General features: G+C 39.1%; 1 protein-coding gene across 6 annotated transcripts in view; it reads left to right on the top strand.

Annotated features, from left to right (window-relative positions):
* The window catches only part of THRAP3 (thyroid hormone receptor associated protein 3), a 71,697-nt gene that overhangs the window by 32,188 nt on the left and 14,799 nt on the right, over positions 1-24,710 (top strand). For all 6 annotated transcript variants that reach the window (XM_061412483.1, XM_061412482.1, XM_061412480.1 and 3 more), the window contains one exon: positions 21,020-21,187. In XM_061412483.1, coding sequence (XP_061268467.1) covers positions 21,051-21,187 — 137 coding nt within the window. In that variant the 5' untranslated portion in view covers positions 21,020-21,050. The remainder of the gene's footprint in view (positions 1-21,019; positions 21,188-24,710) is intronic.

Genomic DNA, 24,710 nt, shown 5'->3' with positions numbered 1-24,710 from the left:
TAGATCTTGAAGTTATTTTTCATTTTTTGTGTGTAGAGTTGTGTGTGTGTGTTTAAGACACCCCTCTCTTTTTTTCTCCCCTAAACTTATCTGGTAAAGTGCAGAAACAAATACATCAGGTTTTCCCTCAACAGGAAAGTGAGGGATGATTGAAGTGAATGAATGAATGAATGAAGTGAATGAAGACTAGAAACTACAAAAATAAATGATGAATTTCAAAGTGACTAATACTGAATAAGGTTCAAAACTTGAGCATTTGAAAAGACATAATCATTGTCTTTTAGGACAGTGCCATCTAAGAGAAGTCCAGTGTGAGCCATACGTAATATCAAATTTCCCAGCAGCCACAGTAAGGTAATAAATACAAAGAAGCAGATGAAATTAATGATATATTTTATATAATTTAATATATCCAACACATTCTCATTTTAACATGTAATTAATATAAAAATAATGAGACATTTTGCATTCTGAGTTTTGTACTAAGTCTTTGAAATCCTGTATTTTATACCTATACCTCATCCCAGTTCAGGCCAGCCACATTTCAGGTGCTTGATAGCTACATATGTATGGGACTTTTTAATTCTTACGGCTCATACTTTTGCAGGAAGGGATAAATTATTGAGATACCCTGCAATGTTCATAATTCAAAGCAGTAGTAGTTGTAACATATAAGGGAATAAATTTAAACATGTATTTTCCCCTCTCTAAATCTTTGTGTGATGAACTTGTTTGGGGAAGATATTTGATCCTGTAAAGATATGTCTATAAAAGATATCAAACAGCTTATCTCCTAAGAGAGTTGTAAACAGACTTAAATAATGTAGAACAAGCTTTATGTAGAACTCTAAGTAGCAGCTGTCTATGTACTGATGGTGGGATGATGACTTGATGAAGAGAGACCAGAGACCCAGTCCTTGGAATCTGTAAAGTGTGTACATAAATCAGTGGTTTAGAATTCCTTTCTCAGTTTCCTGAAAGTACCTTGATATAGATCATTGTTGTTCAATTGCTAAGTCTTGTCCGACTCTCTGCGACCCTCTGGACTGCATGCCAGGCTTCTCTGTCCTTCACTGTTTCCCTGAATTTGCTCAAACTCAAGTTCATGAGTTGGTGATGCCATCCAACCATCTCATCCTCTCTTGTCCCTTTCTCCCTCAATCTTTCCCAGCATCAGGGTCTTTTCCAGTGAGTGAGCTCTTCACATCAGGTGACCAAAGTATTGGAGCTTCAGCTTCAGTCCTTCCAATGAATATTCAGGCTTGATTTCCTTTTGCATTGACTGGTTGGATCTCCTTGCAGTCCAAGGGACTCTCAAGAGTCTTCTCCAACACCACAGTTCAAAAGCATCAATTCTTCGAAGCTCAGCCTTCTTTATGGTCCAACTTTCACATCAGTACATGACTCCTGGAAAAACCATAGCTTTGACCATATGGACCTTTGTCAGCAAAGTGGTGTCTCTGCATTTTAACATGCTGTTTAGGTTTGTCATAGCTTTCCTTCCAAGGAGCAAGTGTCTTTTAATTTCATGAGTGCGGTCACCATCTGCAGTGATTTTGGAGCCCAAGAAAGTAAAATCTGTCACTGTTTCCATATCTATTTGCTTCTTGACCTACATACAGGTTTCACAGGAGGCAGGTAAGGTGGTCTGGTATTCCCTTCTCTTAAATATTGCACAGTTTGTTGTGATCCACACAGTCAAAGGCTTTAGCGTAGTCGGTGAAGCAGAAGTAGATGTTTTTTCTGGAATTCCCTTGTTTTTTCTGTGATCCAGTGGATGTTGGCAATTTGACCTCTGGTTCCTCTGCCTTTTCTAAACCCAGCTTGTACATGCGGAAGTTCACGGTTCACGTACTGTTGAAGCCTAGCTTGAATAATTTTGAGCATTACCTTGCTAGTATGTGAACTGAGCACAGTTGTACAGTAGTTTGAACGTTTTTTGGCATTTCTCTTCTTTGGGATTGGAATGATGGACTTTTTTAAAAGCTCTGATTGCAATGTGTACCACTGATTCAGTCCAAGATGGTTTTTTTTTTTTTTTTTGATTGGAGGAAGCCCAAGATCTTAATAATTTCATTAAAAAATGGTTGTATTATAATTGGCTGTTTAACTTAGTTTTTAAGAAGGTTTATCATAATGAGAACTGGAAGGAGGCCATAGGTGATTAGTTAACATAGTCTGTAGTATCTTTATTAAGGTAGAAAAGCTGAGAGTTCCTCTAAAAAATAGGACTGTTGTGTTCCCCAGTGATAACACATTTAAAATAGGAACAAAAATTGCCATCACCCTCCCCTTGGGATATAGGAGAGGAGCCTCTGGGGTCAATCAAAGATAATATTTAAGTTGCTGACTGTGCATTTCATTCTGTTTGTCTAATGATGAAGGGTTAGTTGCATAGGTGGTCCTGAGCCTAGTAGATACCCATTGAACAAATTTTAGGGGAAGATACCACAAGTCATGTACACTGGGGACATTGAGGTAAGTTCCAAATGAATGGCCCCTCAGTTTGCTATTGATTTTCCCTGCTACCATTCATCAGCAAAGGGATTTATTCTTCAAAGGTCAGGACCTTAAACTTTGACGTTTTCTTGCTTCTCTGCACCTCTTCAGTACAACATGTGCCAGTTTAGCCAGTATAAAACACTTTATTGTTTTGCATAGGAAGATATCTGATTGCTTACTAATATATTAGCAGGAAAGTAGAATCGTGGTGAAATATATTTTCTCCTAGAGACGTTTCTAAGTATCTCCCTGTCACCACTCTAGGGTTGCAGCTGAACATAGCTTAAGGTGTGAAGTCACTTGCTGAATGCCAGGCAATTTATACTTTTTATATACTTTTTAATTTCTGTGGCAGTCTTATGAGGTGTAGGCCATGTTTGGAAGATGAAGAGAGTAAGTATCTTGTCCAGCTAAGGAGCACACAGATTTGAACCCAGTTAATTTTTTTGATGCCAAAGCCACTACTCACTGCAGAACCTAGTCCAGTATTATAAAGTGACTCTTTTGGGTTCTGTTCATTTGGGACATGATATTTAGATAATCTATTTCAGCATGGTCCCTCACTTACACCACCTGTATATCCCTATCTTGGAATAACATGTTATGGAAAACACTGAATGAAACCTGGATTCTAGTCCTAGCTGTTTGCTTACTGTGTATTGAGATAATGGATTCTTTTTCCACTGAGCAGGTATTTCCCAATTACCTGTCTGCTTTGATCCTCTTATAATTGTGAGATGTGGATTCCATTGCCTTTGTCTTTTTTTTTTTTTAATGAACTTTTTGTTTGAGAATAGTTTAACAGGAAATTGCAAGGATTGTACAGAATTCATGTATTGGTTTGCTAGGGCTGCCATACAAAGTAGCACAGACTGAGTGGGCTTAAACAACAGCAATATACCGTCCCACAGATCTGGAGGCTAGAAGTCAGAAATCAAGAGCTTGGCAGGATTCGTTCCTTCTGAGACCTTGGGAGGGAAGGATCTCTTCCAGGTCTCTCTCTTCAACTGGTAGATGGCCATCTCCCTGTATCTCTTCATAGCATCTTCTCTTTGCATATCTCTGTGTCCAGATTTCTCCTATTTATAAGAACACCAGTCATATCTCTGTAAAGACCCTATCTTCAAATGAGGTCCATTCTAGGGTACTTGGTGTTAGGACTAAAACATACATATTTTAGTGTTAGGGAAACAGTAACAGTCCATATATTCCCTATACCCAGTTTCTTCTGTTATTAACATTTTACATTATGTCACAATTAATGAACCAGTATTGATACCCTATTATTAATTAAACTGTAAGCCCTGTTTGTAACACATAAGAAAACTTCAAGGACGGGTATTTTTTTGAAAATGATGCTCACACTAATCTTAACAAAGTAACTATAAAATACAGAGATTGTGAAACCTGTCTTAGTGAGAAAGCAAAACAGTCTTAAAAATTGTGATATGCTTGTGTTTTCACCTTTCCAGTAATCAGCACTTGGTGCAGTGTCCTGTTTATGCTTGTGAAGCCCAGTCTACAACCTGAAACTTCAGAAGTGAAGTTGTATGTTCAGTATTTGCCACCTTTAACAAATGAATAAACTGAAATCTGTACAGATTGTTACTTTCTTAAAGTCCCCCAGAATGCCTCTTTTATTCCAGGTCACTTCCTTTTGTGTCCTTTCTTAGATAAACCATATATTTAAAACAGAGTACAGGCAAATAAAGTTGAATTTACCCCCTACATACTTGTTATTGCTTCTAGGAGGCATACTTATAATAGAAGAAATTGATGTATAAAATTGTTTGCATACATTTTCTTTTATTAGTTTTTTTTTCCAAATTGGTGGTTAAGACCTATGTTTATTACTTGTGTGTAGTTTTCAGAATTTTCCAGCATTGATTGATTATATTACCTTCTGTGAATATTATATAATATCCCAGCGATCTTAAGATCTTCATATGTTTCTCATTGGGGGAGAAACGGCAGTTTGATTGAATGAATAAAGGGGTTTCCCTGTAAAGGTGTGTCATTCTGATCTTGAATTTTTCAGTGTTTTCTCTGGTGTTAAAGACATTTATGAAACTCGTTCTTATGTGGAAATCAGGCCTGAAATAATTAATAGCATGCTGTATTCTGTGCGATATGGAAAATACCTGCCTCATTGTGTTTTTCTTACCTTTCTAAGTTACTGAGAAGTAGTGTGGTCCTGTTTCTTTAAAAAGTGAAAGATGGAATGGGTGGAGTTTGCCAGGTCTTTGAGACTGAGAAACTTAATTCAGTCTCTGAAGAGCTGGAAGGAAATATGACCTCTTGCTGGCTGTGTGATGGAAAGAAGCTAGTGGCAGTATCCCTCAGCCTGACAGGAACCTGTTGCAGAGTCCTGACTCACTCTGGAAACTCCTTTTCCCAAGTGAGATTGCGGTGCTGCCTGGATTTCGTGTATGTTGGATTGCCCCCTTGAAAGTGATAGTTGAAGTACAGTCAGAAGGTAAGTAGCCAAGTCCCTGGTCAGCTATTTTCAGACACATGGACTAGTTTTTCTAAAATGGTAGCATATGTTATGAATCATAAATGATTTCTTCTATAGTAAATTTCAGAGGTGATGGAATGGAAGTGGAGGGATCATTCTTTTTTTTTTTTTTTTTTAAGCAAAAAGTTCAACCCTGACCGCTTAATTCCTTTTTTAGGATGACTAAAGTCAGGATGAGGAATGTTCTGCTCACTTTGTGCAAACATTTGAGTTGTTTTCAGTAGTAGAGCTGTTCCAAATCCTCATTTTATTGATGAAGCATGAGTTTAGTCTTGGTAAATTTCTCCATTTAATGTGCCTGAACACTTGCCCATTATTTATTTATTTTAGCTTTTCATTGCTCACCAGTGGCAATCAAGGTCAATTCTGCCCTGATCAGGGATCTTGGTATTTTTGGGGTGAAAGAGAGGGAAGAATGCAGTTTGCAGCAGCCAAATAGGCTAGAGCAACATGTAAATAGGTATTTATTAGTTGATGACTGATGCTTGGGCTCAAAAGGAGCGAAGTCAAGAAAACTTGTCTCTTAGGTAGGATGGGCTCTGTACTGGTCAGACAGGAGCCCGCAGTCCCACCCACCCACAGAACACAGGTTTCTGGTGGCTTTTGGAAAGAACTCTGTCAAAACAGGTCTTTTTGGCATTTGGCAGCCCAAAGCATCCAATGTAAGTAGCTTTACTGTTAGAAAGGGATTACTTCTTTTTCTCAAGTTGGAAGAGATGGTCCTCATCATTTTTTTTCTGTTTTGCTGTGCAGTTTATTATGAATTTTCTAAGCGATTAAATAATGCAGCGCTCCTGTTTGCTGTCCAAAGAAATTAGGGCTGGAAAGGGAGGGATAGAGATTGACTTTTGGAGGACCTGGAATTGAACCTTTGTGAATAAGTGCTGGCTAATCCACCTGGCTAGAACTTCCCACATTGGCAGTATTCTTGATAAATTATCCATTGTATCTTTATGTCAGGCTTTCCATTCCTTAATTGATAACACTTTTAAACTACTTCAGAGTGTACCCTCAGGGAATCTTTCTTAATGCTTCTTAAGCATTAAGGAAATTTTTCTAATTTTCACTTTGAAAAATTATCTGTGTGTCCCTGGATACCTGACACGAATTACTTTTTTTTTTTTTTAAGTAGTGAAAACACACAACAGAGTTGGGCCTTTTGCTGCAGTTACTTGTCGTAAGAACAAAAGGCCAGATACTGTTTCTCTGAGGGTATGTGCTTTACTGGCTGTCCCTTAACCCTCTAGTTTGTGAACACAAAGGGGTCCCTGTGCTGAATTGTTTCTGTGAAGTTTTCCAGAGCTGGTTTCTCCTTTGAATTCTTTCCGGCCTGACAACAGCCATTAGAACAGTTGAGAATTTGTTTTGTAAACAGGTTCATTGTTAGCATAAGTAAACTAAAATATATGCTCGTATTAACAAAGGCTTATTTTCAGGGAAGTTGATAGTAAGGCTAGGATAAAAGCACATTGGTAAAAAAATTACTGTGTAAAAATAATTTCTCCAAATGCCACATAGTTGAAGTGAGCTGACAGTTTTTATGTGAATTTTGGACTCTGCAGAATTAGAAGCTTTAGCTTTTTTGCCTTGCTAACCCCAAAATGTAGTTTATTAATGTATATTTTCTTCCTCTCATCATAATTGCTCACTTGTTATGAAGTAGTCACACTTCTTAAAACAAGTTGATGAAACAACCCACAGTGGTATTTTGGACTACTCATGTCCCGTAATTAGGAGACAGTTTAAGGTTGCACTTTGGAATTTACTTTAAATGTGTTTGAACTGAAATCACAGTCATTGTTATTTGCTGATACAAATGATCCCCTTTTAGACTGATTTTCAGAGTGCACACGGAGCAGCGTATAGATAAGAACCTTTTGGGTCCTCTCGTTGCATGCCTGGGTTTTTTTTTCCTCCTGCTATGCAGGCTTGCAGATTCTCTGTTCCATGACCAGAGATTGAACCCGGGCCTGCACAGTGAAAGTGGCAAATCCTAATGCTAGACCACCAGGGAACTCCCACACGTCTGGATTTCTTATGGAAGGATTCTCTCTCTCTCTCTCTCTCTTTTTAAACGGAAAAGGTATGGGGAAATATGGGCTTCCCAGGTGGCTTATTGGTACACAATCCTCTTGGCAATGCAGGATATGAGGTTTCGATTCTTGGGTTTGGGAAGACTACTTGGAGGCGAAAACGTCAACCCACTCTAGTATTCTTGCTGGAATAATCCCATGGACAGGGGAGCCTGGTGGACTATAGTCCACGGGGTCACAGAGAGTCTAATGCTGAGTGAGTGAGCTCATATACTTGGGGAAATAGCTGCAGAGACTGGCTATATTCACTTAGACTAATTACGATTTTGATCATGTATTGAGCCCACCTGCAAAGAGTTGAACATTTTTTAGAGCTGGATGATGGATGCATTTGGGTTTCTTACACTATTTTTTTCTACTTTTGTGTATGTTTGACTCAATACCTCCATAATAAGAATATTAAAGAAAAAAAATAGAGCCCAGTTGGCTTTTCGGCTGGCCTTTCTTAGCCTTCTGTTAAGTAATAAAAGAGGAAAAAAATTCCATTGCAATAACGTTTTCCTCAGAATGGACTTTGAATTGTTAAAGTGCGGTTTTATTTATTTAGAGTTATGTGGAAATTATTTGTCTAGATTTTTTAAATATCTCCGAAGAAAGTAGGTAGATGTTTGATTTCACATTAAGAGAATCAACACCATTAACTCTATGAATGTTATTAACAACTTTTTAAAAAAGACTGGTAGGGGGAAGTCACCTGTAAATTCACTAGCTAAAAAAATTTATATGTAGAATCATGCCTACGTACTATCACCGCCATAAAACCCCCAAAAGGGCTGGGTGAACTTCCTGCATGGTGCAAGGTACCTGGAGAGGTTGTGGAACCTTACCTTATGAGTCTTCTATGTGGATGTTCACCTGTATCCTAAAAAAAAAAAAAAAAAAATTTATATGTAAAATAAGAAGCACGTGCTCCCATCCTGTCTGCCTCATTTCATGTCTTTCCCTTTTCCTGCCCCCTTCCTCTTTATGTCTTCCTTTCTGTTCCACAGAGGTAACCACTGTTAATAGTTCGCTACATGTGCTTATGTGGATGTGTTTTATATGTATATCTGTACCTATACATTGGGGCTTCCCTTGTGGCTCAGCTGATGAAGCCACCGGCCTGGAGAATTCCATGTGGTCACAGAGTCAGACACGACTGAGCGACTTCCACTCACCTACATGTTAACAGATTTTAAAAACATGTTCTACCAAATTACATAGAGTATAATGTAAAAAAGTTAAAGAATTTTAGTACTGAACTCCAGAATAACTTTGATTTTGTAATATAGGCAAGGGCAAACCGTATAACATTAAATTGTTTCAGCAGTAAAACTGCCCTTCTCCTCAAAGGATCCTTCTCTCCTTTTAGAAAGGTGCTCAATGCATATGTGGATATTTGCCTCTATAAATTTTAAGACCTCAGAATTGAAATTAGTATTATATTTGTGGGTTTATGTAATAATTCAAGAGAGCTGTTTAATAGAGTAAATGTCAGGAAGGGGTCTCTGAACTTAGATTTCTTCAGGGATATTGGGAGTGGGGTGTGAAGTCTTGGGAAAGTGTTACCCTAAACCCATAGCTGCTCTTGATTCTCTTTCCCTCTTTTACTCAGGAGAGGATAATCTCTAGAGGAGAGCATAAAATAGTAACACATTTGATATGTCACCTGAGCTCTGCTTTCCTGCACCTCTCTAGAGGCACACAGAGCACACAGTCAGGCCCAGTCCTTTGCCTACAACCCTTTATGAGCTGTGAGTTTCTTTCTTGGCTGATTTTTAGATCTGTCTTTTTTTAATTTTAGTCAGTTTGTTCAAGAATTTTCTGCATCCTGCCTTTAGTGACTGTTTGAGAGCAGGGCTGTCTTGACTGGACTTGCTGGCAGTGGAGTTTCCCTCTGAGCTGGCACTGCTAATTGAAATGTGAATGTCTGCTAGAGACTGAGATCAGTTTGACCTCCTCTGTCTTTGAGGAATATAGAGAAGGGATCCGAAAAAGCTCAGCTTCTAGTTTAGCAGTGGTTATTAGGACTGTGGTACATACTTAGTTTTATTCTTAGATTGGAATGTTAATATTTGGTGAACTGATCTTTTATTATTACTGCTTGTGTGATAAAGAGAGTGGAGAAGGAAGAGGAAGTGTGAAACAAGCCTGTTTGTTAGCACATACTGAGCGTCCACTCCGTGGCCAAGTGCTGTGCATGAAAGGGAGAACAAATCAGACATGATCTCTGACCAGTTAATTTTGTAGCCTCTTTGGTTTGCTGTCCTGAATTGTTAAACTTAATTGGTTAGCAGCAGTACCAAATGTAGAGCCATCTATCTGGAAAAGTACTGTCCTCTAGCGAGAGCAGCGATAGCAGTTCCTGGGGCAAGGGACAGGGAGTGGAGGCACATATGGGGTCAGTCCATTCTATTAAGTTATGTTAGAGATCCATAAATAGAATAAAGACTAATTTTAAGGCCTATTGTAAAAGCAGGTGTTAGGTGGTAACTATTGAAAATCAGTGTAATACAGTAGCATAAAGGACCAAAACCACTCGCTCATCTCAATAAATACAGTACAAATATGAAAAAAAAAAAAATCCAACAGTTTTTCATAATAAAGGTATTTAACCAACTAGGAATAAAAGGAACTTCCTCAATCCAATAATAGAGATCTGTGAGAAAAACCTACAGGTATCATTGTACTTAAAGGTGAAAAGAAGACAGTGTTTTTGCCCTAAGGTCAGGAACAAGAGAAGAATGTCCACTTCATTTCTGTTCAGCTTTGTACCAGAGGTTCTAACCAGGGCAGTTAGGCATTAAAATGAAATAAAAGTCATCTAACTCCGCAGGGGAAGAAGTAAAACTCTTTTGCAGATGATATGATCTTATATAGAAAATCTTGAAGGAATCCATTGAAAACTAGTGGAACTAATATATGAATTCAGTAATGTTAAAGGATACAAGATGAGTATACAAAAATGAATTGTATTTCTATACACTAATGACTGCTTCCCTAGTGGCTCAGATGATAACGCATCCACCTGCAATGAGAGATCTGGGTTCGATCACTGGGTTGGGAAGATTCCCTGGATGAGGGCATGGCAACCCACTCCAGAATTCTTGCCTGGAGAATCCTCATGGTCAGAGGAGCCTGGCGGGCTACAGTCCATGAGGTCATAAAGAGCTGGACATGACTGAGTGACTAGGCAAACACAGCGATGAACAATCAGAATGAAACAGAAAAACAGTTCATTTCCAGTAGCATCAAAAAGAGTAAAATTCTTAGGGATGAATTTAACAAAATGAGCACAAAATTTGTACTCTGAAAAAAACTACAAACCCTGTAGAAAGACATCCCATGTTCACAAGTTGGAAGGCTTAATGTTGTGAAGAAGACAGTTCTCTCCAAAATGATCTACAGATTCAAAACAATCTTTGACAAAATCTCAGCTGTTTGTTTTTTTTCTTTTTGCAGAAATTGATGTGCTGATGCTAAAATTTATCTGAAAATGTAAGGGACTCAGAATAGCCAAAATTCTCTGAGCAGGAGAGGTTGGAAAAACTGTGCTTTTCTGATTTCAGAATATCTACAAAGCTACATTAATCAAGACTGGCATAAGGATAGACATACGGGTCAATGGAATAAAATTGAAGGTACAGAAATAAACCCTCACATTTATGGTGAATTGATTTTTGACAAAGATGGCCAGTACATTTCAGGAGGATAAGACTAGTCTCTTCAACAAACAGTACTAAGACATCTGGATATCCATATGCAAAATAATGAAATGAGATCCTTACCTCACACTGTAACATAAAATTTAAATCAGAATGGATTATGGACTTAAATGGAAGAGCTAATACTATAAAAGTCTGAAGAAAACCTAGGAGTAAATCTTTGTGACCTTGGGCAAACCATTCTTAAATGTGACACCAAAAGCACAAGGAACAAAGGGACAAATAAGATAAACTGGACTTAGAACCAAACAAAAGCTCTTTTCTTTAAAGGTCTGTGTCAAGAAAATGGAAGGACAACCTACAAATTGGGAGAATCTTCTTGCAAAGTATGTGTCTAATATACCTGTTTCCATAATTTGGGATTCACAGATGACGCTAAAGGTCAAGAACTCTCCTGCCAGTGCAGGAGACGTAAAAGATGTGGGTTTGATCCCTGGGTTGGGAAGATCCCCTGGAGGAGGGCACGGCAACCCACTCCAGTATTCTTGCCTGGAGAATCCCGTGGACAGAGGAGCTTGGCAGGCTACAGTCCGTAGGGTCACACAGAGTTGCATGCATCCGTAATTTATGAAGTCTTATAGCTCAATAATAAAAAGACAGTAAGTGTTGGAGATGGAGAGAGATTGGAACCCCCATACACTGCTGATGGGGAAGTAAAATGGTGTAGCTGCTTTGGAATGTTTCTTATTATTAGTCTCTTGTTACATGAAGCTCTTTGTTCTCTACAGCTGGCTGTGGCTTTCCTAGTTTGGACTTTCTAAAGTCATCCACAGCAGAAACATTTCTGCTATCTTGGGCAGACATGTTTCAGGCAGAGCCTGTTTCTATTTTTTGCATGTGAGTTAGCAGATAGGGGTAGGTGAAGAGAACTGTTGGCTGCTTTGGTTAAGCATTTCAGTTTTGCTGGTTTATGAACCAGATATTTTAAGAGATAATTATGCTTCAGAAACAGAGTTTTGTTTTGTTATTTTTAAGCTGATCAGGTTCACAAGAAGTTGATTGATGGAGTACAACATGGGGGTAGCCTGTGTGGTAATGGTGAATCATTAGCACAATGTAAGTGAGATAATGCTGAAGGTTCATAGCTCCTTGTTTGGCACAGGTGTTATTGATAAAGTGCCAGGGAATCAATTTCTGATGGATATGTATTAGGAAAGCCAGTATTTGCCTAGGGTGTTTTCTGGTAGGCAGGTCCATCCAGAGACCAAACTTCAAGTTAGAAGGATCTTTGATTAACATACTCCAAATAGAGCAAGAGAAGCTGCTGCTACTGCAGCTGCTAAGTCACTTCAGTCGTGTCTGACTCTGTGCGACCCCATAGATGGCAGCCCATGAGGCTCCCCAGACAGTCCTAAATATTAAGTCCATCAAATCAGGGTAGCTGAATTGTCCTGCTTGAGTAAGTGATGAGTCCCGATTGTTCAGGATAATTCCAGTATAAAATACTTCCCCCTATTGTCAACACAAGTATCCTGGAAACCTTATATTGCTAGATACAAATAAATGTCACACCCCTGCCCCCAACCTGGTGGCTTCCTGGGTGGCTTAGTGGTAAAGGATCTGCTTGCCAATGCAAGAGATGAGGGTTGGATCAAGAAAATCCCCCTGAAGAAGGAAATGGCAGTCCACTCCAGTACTATTGCCTGGATAATCCCCTGGACAGAGGGCCTGGTGGGCTACAGATCTAAAGAGTTGGACATGACTGGGCAGTTGAGCACTCACATATGCACCCCCAACCCCCAGAGCAGGACAGAAATCTCTGTTGGTCTGTATGCTAACTTCTAGGTTTGAACTCTATAGTCCCCCGACTTTTAGATAGATATTTTTTCTTTAAATTATTACTATGGGGACTTCCCTGGTGGTCCAGTGGTTAGGACTACACAGTGTCTCTGCTGAGGGCCCAGGTTCAATCCCTGTTGGGGAACTAAGATCCCATGAGCTGCATGGTTTGGCCTAAACATATGTATGTGGTATGGGTCATTAAAGCATAGCCTTTTCTTTCTCTGAACTACAAGAAGATGCAGATTCCCGTGTTTCAGTTTCCCATCCATATTCATTCATTACTAAAAACTTGTTTTTTTATAAACTCATGTCATAGTGTGTATCTTACTGAGTTTTACGTCTTAAAATTAGGGACTTACCTTAAAGGGATTCTAGGTCTTATGCCAAGATTTTTGGATTTGTATTTGGAAGGCTGTTTCTTGGAAGGATTTCCATAGATGATTGTTTTTATCCATTGTTTTGACTGTTAGTTTACTTTTAGAGAGTGGTGCTTATTGATCCTGTCCTGAAATTCTCTAGGCTTAGATCTTGTTTGTGTCCTGTGACCTAAATTAAGCAGATTAAAGTAAATGTTCCTTTGTAACACTCCTTTCTTGAGTTAGTTGTGAGTCCTTGGAGTGAGAATTAGTGATGTAAGTTTCACGATACTAATATATTCTCATAACCTAAAACGAGAGGCAACTGTGTGTGCTTAATTGCTGCAGGGAAAGCAGGTGGTGGTGCTAGAAGAGGTTGGTGTTCATCAGAACACCATTACTTTGTTTGATTTTAGATTGGTTGTAATGTGGATACTGAAGTGAGAGATGAGATAAGAAATGCTGTGAATATGCTCTTTAAGGTACACAAGATTCTCGATTAAGTGGAATATCCTGTGAGGTAGTAAGTTTGATATTAATGGAAATGAGAGAAGGGAAAAAAGTGGTTTGCCCAGCAAAGGCCTGTACAGACATTAAGTACGGCAGTGGAGTGGTTGAAAACAGATACAGATATTCAGAGAGCAAACTGTTAACCATGTTCGTTAGTTCCCTGGCCCAACACAATTCCTACATCCTTTCATGGGTTCAGTTCAGTCGCTCAGTCGTGTCCGACTCTTTGCGACCCCATGAATTGCAGCATACCAGGTCTCCCTGTCCATCACCAACTCCCCAGAGTTCACTCAAACTCACGTCCATCAAGTAGGTGATGCCATCCAGCCATCTCATCCTTTGTTGTCCCCTTCTCCTCCTGCCCCCAATCCCTCCCAGCATCAGAGTCTTTTCCAATGAGTCAGCTCTTCTCATGAGGTGGCCAAAGTACTGGAGTTTCAGCTTTAGCATCATTCCTTCCAAAGAGAACTTTAAAGGACTTAGTTCTGAGTTGGTTTTACATACTAGGAAGGCTATAGGTCTGTTTTACATTCTTGTTTTGTTTTCAGGTTATAGTATATTTGCCTTCCATTTTTATTTGCTTGATTAGTAGTAAATCTTTCTGTGAAAGAAAATAAGCAGTTAAATCTTTTCTGAGAAGGATCTTTTGGAATATAAACATAGTATTTATGGATTGAAGAATAGTTGCATGGTTTATATGTAGCTTGACTGTTTAGGGCTGCGAAGGTTGAAGCTCTGGGGCGGCCTGTTGAGAGGCTATATTTGGCACTGCTTAGTATTAGGAACTCTCCCCAGTGAAACCTATCCACATTGTTCCACACACGGGGCAAACAGTATTAAATACTCCCAGGCACTGCTTAGTATTAGGAACTCTCCCCAGTGAAACCTATCCACATTGTTCCACACACGGGGCAAACAGTATTAAATACTCCCAGGATGTTTCTTCTGGTGAATTCAGCAGTCGTTTACCATGTGCCAAGCACAGTGCTGGCATAATCACTAGGGACACTTAAGAAGAAACTTAACAATCCAGCATAAGGAGGGGGAAGGAATAATTGAATTCTTTATCTTTGAGAGTCTTTAATGTAGAAAAGCTTCTTTGGCCCTTGCTGTCAATATTACTGTTTTTGCTTGGAGGTAAAAAGTAGAATCTGCATTTAAAATAAAATTTATTTGGCAGTGCTGGGTCTTAGTTGCGGCATATGAGATGTAGTCTCTGACTAGGGATCAAACCCAGGTCCCCTGCATTGTGAGCATGGAATCTTAGCCACTGGACCACTAGGGAAGTCTCAGAATCTGTGTTTTTAATGATATAGAAGCCATGTAATTATATACCTTAAGACTTTTGCTTTAAGTAAAGTGTATCTGTTCTTCCAAACAAAAGTGGTTTGGCGGTGAATGCTTGTGATTCAAAAAGAGTGATGGGTCTGGAAACGGTCCTCTTAGGTGGCTCTGCAAAACACTTTAAAAGATAAACCCTTGCTCCAAGTGACAGGATTGTATCTGAGATGATTTCAGAAGACTGTTTGAATTATGCACCTGGGTTTTACATTGAAAAGAGGGGGGCATAGAACAACAGTAGTGTCAGTACAGGATGGAGGAGGAGGACATTTTGCAGCTGAGGAGGTTTTATGAGAAAGAACTTGAGGGCCTTAGTGACTCATCTCACTCTGAATCAGCATGTGGTGTGGCTGCCAGAATGAGCAGTCTTAGGATGCATTAACAGTGTCTAAATAGTTTTCAGTATCCCAGTGAAGGAGGACAAACCGGAACTGATTCCGTGGCAAATAGGGGGATGATGTGGATAGGAAACCTCGTCATCTGAAGGATCTTGGAAAGTTCAAGGATATTTGGATCATACCAGCCCTTAGGAGTTTAGGAACTGTGTCCCATGTTTCTGCCTGCTAGCGTGCTGATCACTACTTGTTCAATAGTTGGATTCTTTTATATTGCTGGTGTGGGAACATGGCTGTCTTACTCTAAATGAAACAACATGTTAAAGAAGAGTAGGCATTGCTGAAGAAACAAAATCTCCTTTGGAAGAAGTTTTAATTTGAACAGAAACTAAATGCTAAATGCTTGTAACATGTAAAAGGTGCTAAGCTGTTTTCCAAGGTGGTATTTGTCTGTCTCCCTTATGATTATACAGTGGAAGTGAGAAATAGATTTAAGGGCCTAGATCTGATAGATAGAGTGCCTGATGAACTATGGAATGAGGTTCGTGACATTGTACAGGAGACAGGGATCAAGACCATCCCCATGGAAAAGAAATGCAAAAAGCAAAATGGCTATCTGGGGAGGCCTTACAAATAGCTGTGAAAAGAAGAGAAGCGAAAAGCAAAGGAGAAAAGGAAAGATATAAACATCTGAATGCAGAGTTCCAAAGAATAGCAAGAAGAGATAAGAAAGCCTTCCTCAGCGATCAGTGCAAAGAAATAGAGGAAAACAGCAGAATGGGAAAGACTACGGATATGGACCTAACAGAAGCAGAAGATATTAAGAAGAGATGGCAACAACACACAGAAGAACTGTACAAAAAAGATCTTCACGACCCAGATAATCACAATGGTGTGATCACTGACCTAGAGCCAGACATCCTGGAATGTGAAGTCAAGTGGGCCTTAGAAAGCATCACTATGAACAAAGCTAGTGGAGGTGATAGGATTCCAGTTGAGCTATTCCAAATCCTGAAAGATGATGCTGTGAAAGTCCTGCACTCAATATGCCAGCAAATTTGGAAAACTCAGCAGTGGCCACAGGACTGGAAAAGGTCAGTTTTCATTCCAATCCCAAAGAAAGGCAATGCCAAAGAATGTGCAAACTACTGCACAATTGCACTCATCTCACACGCTAGTAAAGTAATGCTCAAAATTCTGCAAGCCAGGCTTCAGCAATATGTGAACCATGAACTTCCTGATGTTCAAGCTGGTTTTAGAAAAGGCAGAGGAACCAGAGATCAAAATGCCAACATCTGCTGGATCATGGAAAAAGCAAGAGAGTTCCAGAAAAACATCTATTTCTGCTTTATTGACTATGCCAAAGCCTTTGACTGTGTGGATCACGATAAACTGTGGAAAATTCTGAAAGAGATGGGAATACCAGACCACCTGACCTGCCTCTTGAGAAATCTGTATGCAGGTCAGGAAGCAACAGTTAGAACTGGACATGGAACAACAGACTGGTTCCAAATAGGAAAAGGAGTACATCAAGGCTGTATATTGTCACCCTGCTTATTTAACTTATATGCAGAGTACATCATGAGAAACACTGGACTGGAAGAAACAAGCTGGAATCAAGATTGCCGGGAGAAATATCAATCACCTCAGATGCAGATGACACCACCCTTATGGCAGAAAGTGAAGAGGAACTCAAAAGCCTCTTGATGAAAGTGAAAGTGGAGAGTGAAAAAGTTGGCTTAAAGCTCAACATTCAGAAAACGAAGATCATGGCATCCAGTCCCATTTCTTCATGGGAAATAGATGGGGAAACAGTGGAAACAGTGTCAAACTTTATTTTTCTGGGCTCCAAAATCACTGCAGATGGTGACTGCAGCCATGAAATTAAAAGACGCTTACTCCTTGGAAGGAAAGTTATGACCAACCTAGATAGCATATTGAAAAGCAGAGGCATTACTTTGCCAAGAAAGGTCCGTCTAGTCAAGGCTATGGTTTTTCCTGTGGTCATGTATGGATGTGAGAGTTGGACTGTGAAGAAGGCTGAGCACTGAAGAATTGATACTTTTGAACTGTGGTGTTGGAGAAGACTCTTGAGAGTCCCTTGGACTGCAAGGAGATCCAACCAGTCCATTCTGAAGGCGATCAGCCCTGGGATTTCTTTGGAAGGAATGATGCTAAAGCTGAAACTCCAGTACTTTGGCCACCTCATGGGAAGAGTTGACTCATTGGAAAAGACTCTGATGCTGGGAGGGACTGGGGGCAGGAGGAGAAGGGGACGACAGAGGATGAGATGGCTGGATGGCATCACTGACTCGATGTACGTGAGTCTCAGTGAACTCCGGGAGTTGGTGATGGACAGGGAGGCCTGACGTGCTGTGATTCATGGGGTCGCAAAGAGTCGGACATGACTGAGCGACTGATCTGATCTGATTTGTCTGTCTCACTCTCCGTAATATTTTTAGAGCATAGACATGGAAGAAATGTTAGAAATGGGAAAACCTATGTGTAATGGCAGTGACATTTAAAAAGTCTTCAAAATTAAAACTGAGAGTTGTTTTGAATGAATTTTAGTAATTTGATCAGATAGCTTTAGATATGGTTGTCCCTGCCTTACACTAAAATATTTGTGTTTTATATCTGTTTATGTATATCAAGAGAAAAGACTTCTCAATCTTATGGAGCTTTCCCTTTTTTATGTGACTTGCTCTTTCATAGTCTTCAGGTGACAGCTTAACTGCTATCTCTGGACCGTCCTACCTAAATAAGTCATTCTGTGCGTGTGTGCTCAGTTAACGTTAGACTCTTTGCGACCCCATAGACTAGCTCGCCAAGCTCCGCTGTCCATGAAATTTTCCAGGCAAGAATACTGGGGTAGGTTGCCATATCCTACTCTAGGGGGTCTTCCTAACCCAGGGCTTGAACCCGAGTCTCTTGGTACCATACTTTATAAATTTGCCCATATTTATGCTTTTTTTTTTTTTTTTTGCCATCTTCCTAGTACTTGCCAGAATTACGTTTTTGCTTGCTCACTTGTTTATTGTCTATCTGCAACTCTAGATTATAAATTCCACAGAGGCAAAGACCAAGTCTGCTTTAATTTATCATTGTCCACTTTCAAGAGTTCTCGTGAATGAGTTAAGGTATTCATTTGATCTATTTCCAGCTCTAGTTTTGTATCATCCAGAGTTATTCCTCTTCACTCTCAGGGGTAGTGGTGTTTTAATTTCAGCTCACATTAAAGGAGTTCTCGAAGTGAAGGTGCTGTCACAGTAAGTGACTCTTGAATATACTTGTCAACTCTAGTAAGTTTAATATATATAAAACGGTTAAATTTGGCTCTGTTTGTATTTAAGTGACAGCTTTCTCTTCCTGTTAATGAAAATGTCTTAATTTTCCAATGTCTGGGAGTGGAAATGAATATTTCCTGTTTTACTAACTTGTTCCCCCATCTTCTTTTTTCCTTCTTTCTTTTTTAAATTTTTTTGGCAATGTAGCACAGCTTGCAGGATCTTAGTTCCTTGACCAGTGATTGAACCTGCACTCTTAGCAGTGAAAATACAGAGTCCTAACCACTGTATCACCAGCGAATTCCCTCCCTTTTCTTTTAAAGTCTGATATTGTCCACCTGTTGTGTAAAAGTGAGCTAAAAGGATTTTTATTTCTAGCCTAGGCTAAAATTGGAAATTGGACAGAGAAGTTACTAGGCAAAGATATCCCTAGACTTGTAACAGAAAAAAGCCATTGAACAGGAATGAACCCAAGGAATCCCCAAATATACTGAAGGCCAACCAAAAAAACAATGTGTTTTCAATATTCAGTTTCTTTAAGTTTCTTATTTACACCTTCACCCTATATCCCCAAATAACTTATTCTTCCACCCTGGCTTTGTACAGTGACACTGCTGGCGAAAATTGGCTCCAAACTGAACATCTTTGACCTTGATAGAACATGTAACAGTTTGATCCTTTTGGCAGGATCTAGATGTAGGCCTTTGGTATCCTCATTTAGCAATCTCTTACTCATCACCCTTTGTCTTTGGCTTCCTAGCCGTTTCTCAGTCCTCTTCTAAATTATGTCTCTTGAGATTATTATGGTTATAATCCCTATGAACTGGAGCTGTAGAAGCTTCCTGGACTTCTTTGCCTTTCCAAAAGTTATTAAAATTCAAATCTAAAACGTGAATATAGTAATGATAAACAAATACTGCCTTTCAGTTTGTCTCTGTGTTGCTCTCTTACCAGATCCTGAACTCTGTAGGAGTTGAGACTTAGAATCATTTATTCATCCCACAAGTCTCTGGCAAGACCATATAATATAATGGTAGTTAAAGAACACTGGTTTGGAGCCAGCTCACTTGGGTTCAAATCCCAGCTTAGCCACTTAAAGCTGTGTGCTTTGGGCAAGTTAGTTACCTTCTTTTATGTGCTCAGTATCCTCATCTGTAAAAACGGATGTAATGATACTCTGCTTGAGGATAAGTTAATAAACATATTGTTTAAGTGTCTGTTGTTCTGGGCGTTGAGCATCCATTAGTAAATAAGAGATGTATGCCGGTGGGAGCTTGCGTTCTACTTGGGTACAGGTGGAAAAGCAAAGTAAACAAGTGCAAAGTAAATAACTTTCAAGTCCTAGATTGAATGCTCTGAAGAAGAAAACAGGCATTGGACTATACCTTAGAAAATGGCTTTTGATTGGGTGGCCAGGGCAAGCCTCTGGATAGATAGCTTTTGAGCTGGGATCTGAATAACAAGAAAATCTGAGAGGGAAGGGTGAAATGTTCATCAGTTATTATTTTCCCTTCACATAAAAGAATCTTTTGTTAAGCAGTGAGGTGTGACAGAATTAGGCCCTGTAGTTCTTACCTGGTTTGCCTATTAACTAGCTTTATGATCTTTGAAAAAAAGAAGAGACAATTTTGTGGGTTTTTTTTTTCATGGGAAAGTGACCCCGAAAGAAGGTTGGCTTTTGAAGGTAGTGACAGGCTAAAAGAAAGTTAATGGTTTTTCTCCTTATAAATTACTTTATTCCTGTGTTTATGGATTAATGTCCTGTATTTTACATGATATACTACATCCTGTTGTGGCATTACAGTATTTGAGAATAGTCTCTTACATTTTAAACCTTTTCCTTTGAAGTAAATATTAAGGATATGCTTCATGGCTTCAAGTCCAGGAAGTAGGGAAATAAATGGTCAGAAATGCCACCTACTCTCTAATCAAGATGCCATTGCATAGAGTTTCTCCTTTGAGGACTGGGAAAACCCTGTCTTAGGTCATCTCATTACTTGTATTAACAGTTAACTGAGTTGGCAAAACTTGTCTGCTTGTTGAGAAAAGACTACATGTCCCAGATTATCGATAGCTTGCTTCATTTTTGTCTGTTTTGTGGTGTTCTCTAGTGAGAATTACAAGTCAGGTTTTCCATTGGCTGCTATGGGATGGTGTTTGGAATTGTACTGCTTAGAAATCCTCCTTGGTAAAAGGGCAAGGAGTGGTTTTTTTTGTTTTGTTTTTAATTTATTTTTGTAATTGAAGGATAATTGCTTTACAGAATTTTGTGGTTTTCTGTAAATACATCAATAAGAATTAGCCATTGATACACCCATGTCCCCTCCCTCCTGAACCTCCTTTCCATCTCCCTCCCCCTCCCACCCTTCTAGATTATCACTGAGTCCCTGTTTGAGTTCCATGAGTCATATAGCAGATTCCCATTGGCTATCTGTTTTACATATGGTATTATAAATTTCCATGTTACTCTCTCCATACATCTCACCCTCTCCCACCTCTCTAAAGCAGTCATGTCATCTTTTTTGTTTGTTTCTAAGTGTTCACAGAAGTTCAGGTTTACAAAGAGGCTCACTCATTTGTTTGATTCTTAGGTATAATTGAAAAGTGACCCTTTCTTCAGAGATGTCAAAAACAAACAAATCTAAGTCTGGATCTCGCTCTTCTCGGTCAAGATCTGCATCAAGATCTCGTTCTCGTTCGTTTTCGAAGTCTCGATCCCGAAGTCGCTCTGTCTCTCGTTCAAGGAAGCGCAGGCTGAGGTAAGGGGGTATGACTGTATAATGAGATCATCATTGGTTTGTCAGTGTGGGTCTCTGAAGATCTTTTGTTAGACTCTTTCTGTGAGTGTCAAGTGGAGGTAGGGCATTCGCTTGAGGTGGAGTGTTGGGCTGTAAGATATTCCAGGTCTCTTCAAACACTACAACTCTAAATCAACTTTGATTGCAATGCTGTTTGCCTAATTCCTTTTCTTTCCTGCCAGCAGATACTGTTTTTCATCCACTTTGAAAGAAAGAATTTTTTTTTTAGCTACTTGCTTCAAATCTCTGTACCAGATTGTTCACTGAAAAAATTCACTGAAGTATTTTTGGAGGCTTGGGCCAAAGTTTAGTTGCATCCTTAGCAAAGAAAAGATAGCTAAGAAGAGTAATGGTACAATCAACATTGCAAGAAAAAGAAACCTTAACCCACTAAAATAAACCTTAAAGAAACTAGTCAGTAGTCACTTATATACCCCTGATATGCCACTTACTAACAAGCTGCATCTATTTAGTAAAACACATCTTAAAACTACCTAAAAGTCACTATTGTAGGCATCATTTTGCCTGACTAAATGTGCAAGTACTTCTTTTGAATTTATCACCAATATTCTTTAATTAGTTTCTACACCTTTAGTTGGATTATTTCCTTATTTCAGCTGTGTCTTGGAATAGGGTGCCCAACTTCCAGCGTCTTTTTTTTTTCTGTGTTATGAGTTCTATTTTTCATTCTTTAAAACTTAATTTTATTTTGTGAGTGGGTAAGAACCTTTTAATAAATGTAAGTTTCTCTATGGACTTCCCTGGTGGCTCAGACAATAAAGCGCCTATCTACAATGCGGGTTCAATCCCTGGGTTGGGAAGATCCCCTGGAGAAGGAAATGGCAATCCACTCCAGTACTATTGCCTGGAAAATCCCATGGACAGAGGAGCCTGGTAGGCTATAGTCCACAGGGTCGCAAAGAGTCAGAGACGACTGAGTGACTTCACTTTCACTTTCAAGTTTCTATATGTGTGTTAGAGAAATATTGATCATTTAAATATTTAAACACCGAAATCATTCTTTTTGTCAGAGTTGCAATAGGCAAGGATGTGATTCTCAGTTTTGCCACTTGGAGCCCCTGCTGATTACTTTAGATGAGTGTCCTAGAGTCCTTCTCCAGATTGGTAGGATTCTCCCCTACCCTCACCTTCCCAACAAGAATAAGTTAATTCTTAAATGGAATCTGTGAGAAGCCTGTTTGAAAATTAATTTCAGAGTAGAGATTGAACAAAAAGTAGGTGTGCAAAAATGGTGATGACTTCCATATAGTGTAGAGTAGGAAGTTTTTAAACTCCGGGTCTCTCCTTCAAAAAAAACCCTCCATTAAAAAAATAATAACAACATTATGTCTTGAGGGTAACCAGTCTTAGCTTTGTTTTTCTCTCCCATATTTCTTGGGCACATACTTTTATATCAGGCTTTGTTCAAGCTTTGTGCTAGATAGAGTGTCTGTTGCCTAATTGTGTCAGAGTCTCTAAAAGTAAAGTTCCATCCCATTTTCTCATACTGTTCCCCTACCCCCCAAGAAAGAGGGAAAATCCACTGAATATATTTACCTCAGGAAGTTGCTAATAAGGCCATAGGACTAAGCAGAGACTGCTAGTGAACTCCACCTTACACCCATATTCTTTTGATCTGGACTGTTTAAACCTCAGTTTTAGCTCATTTGGTTCTACAGGTAATTTTAAAAGTTAATTTAATAAATGGAAACTAAGTAATTGGTTCAAAAAAAAGAGTCTGTACAACTGAAACGGAGAGAATTGAACTGACATAAACCAAAATGAAAAATGCTAACCAACTCTGCAATATTTGTGATAACTGGTATTCTGGACAGATCGCTTCTCCTAATTGTACATATCATTTGGCATGGTCATCAACTTGGTAAATGAGGGAAAGATATCTTAGGCAGGCAGTATGTTTTGGGGTAGGTCTGGAACCACTCTATGTGCTGTTTTAATGCCTGGAAGATTACTTTGGAGGAATATCGTCACTACAAAAATGTTTTTATATTTAATTCTAGTCTGACTTCTCTGTTTTTTAGAAACAGATAAATCTGCCACTAGATGTTCAGTTTTTATTTCTGGCTTATCTGTTTCATGTTTTTCTTTTGTTTCCCCTCTCCTATAAGGAAAATATACTATCCAGAGAGTTTGAGAAACCATGTCTTTAATTTAACTTAACTGCTGAGTTCTACAGAACTGGAGAAAAATTGGTTGTTTCCTTATATTTCACAGACTGTATCCTTTTAAGTGACTTCTAAATAACTTCATTTGCAATCTGCAGAGACTCATGTTCCTGCATCTGTGCAGTGACTGCGGGTTTTGGATGCAGTGTGCCGCAGGGCCCTCACTAATAATTGGTGACAGAAGCAGCAGTAGCCTGTGAGGATGGGAACATGAATTAAACCCTCCCTAGTGCTGGTGGTGCATCACCTACCTCAAGTATAGCCATTAAATCGGGTCATATTCAGTTTCATAGCCGCATCTGCTTCTCCCTTCTTCTTTCTTGTATTGTTACTGTTTTCGAATGAAAAGTGTGAAAGGTAAGTTTGTTGTTTGTTTGTTTTTTTTTTTTAATCGTACTTAAATAGCAACCATTCACAGCCGGCAGTTCGCTGCATCTTTACCAGGTCTTGTTCTTGGGGTGGATAAAGAACCTGGACACAATGGGTAGTGGAAAAACAATCCTATTTTATCTTCTAGTTTCTTTCTAAGGATAACATTTTATTTAGTTGTTATAACCTGTCACATTGCTAAGTGGAGTTAGTTATAAAACTTATATAAGCAAACAGATAAAAATGTATGGTTCCAATTAGGTCTGATATGAGAAGGCCTGCTTATGAACTGAAGGGTTTTTATTCTGTATATAAAGGAAAGGTTTTTTTTGGAGTTTTCTAGTAATTTTACGTATTTCTAGGTAACTGTTAATACTTAGGAGTAGTGACCAATTAATGCTCTATATTATAGTTGACACAATAAGTGGTGTTGAAGAAGCCCAGTAGATTTCCTATACCAGCAAGTACAGCTTTTGGCTTTTTGATGGAAACAGACTTCCTTGTCATCGACAAGTCTGGCATTTATAAATATGTAATATCATCCCACCCCAGTTCCTGGAGGTACTGCAATATCAGGTTGATGCATGGAGTGGACAGAGCCTGCTCCAAATATCCACTTAATAGTGAACATGTAATTTTTACAGAGTTAGATGACTGTTGAATCCTTGTAGTTCTGGAAATGGGCCTTTGCTAAGTCAGAATTCTGTATTGTTAAATGAGGAAGAACACTGGCCTGACAGATGTGCACGTGTGGGGCTGTTTGTAGTCCCTTTGCTGCTATGTTGTGTGCTTGGGTGTGTTATGGTCAGATGGTGCCCTCTTGTGGCACCTATGGAAGACCTTGTAGTTCAGCCACAGAAACTTGACCTAGAGAATGAGACCATTTCCAGATTCCCAGTTTAAAAAAACAACAATATTTGCTTGGTTTG

The sequence above is a fragment of the Bos javanicus genome, chromosome 3 (genome assembly GCF_032452875.1).
Source record: "Bos javanicus breed banteng chromosome 3, ARS-OSU_banteng_1.0, whole genome shotgun sequence".
Taxonomy (NCBI): domain Eukaryota; kingdom Metazoa; phylum Chordata; class Mammalia; order Artiodactyla; family Bovidae; genus Bos; species Bos javanicus.
This window is presented reverse-complemented; position numbering and strand designations above follow the sequence as displayed.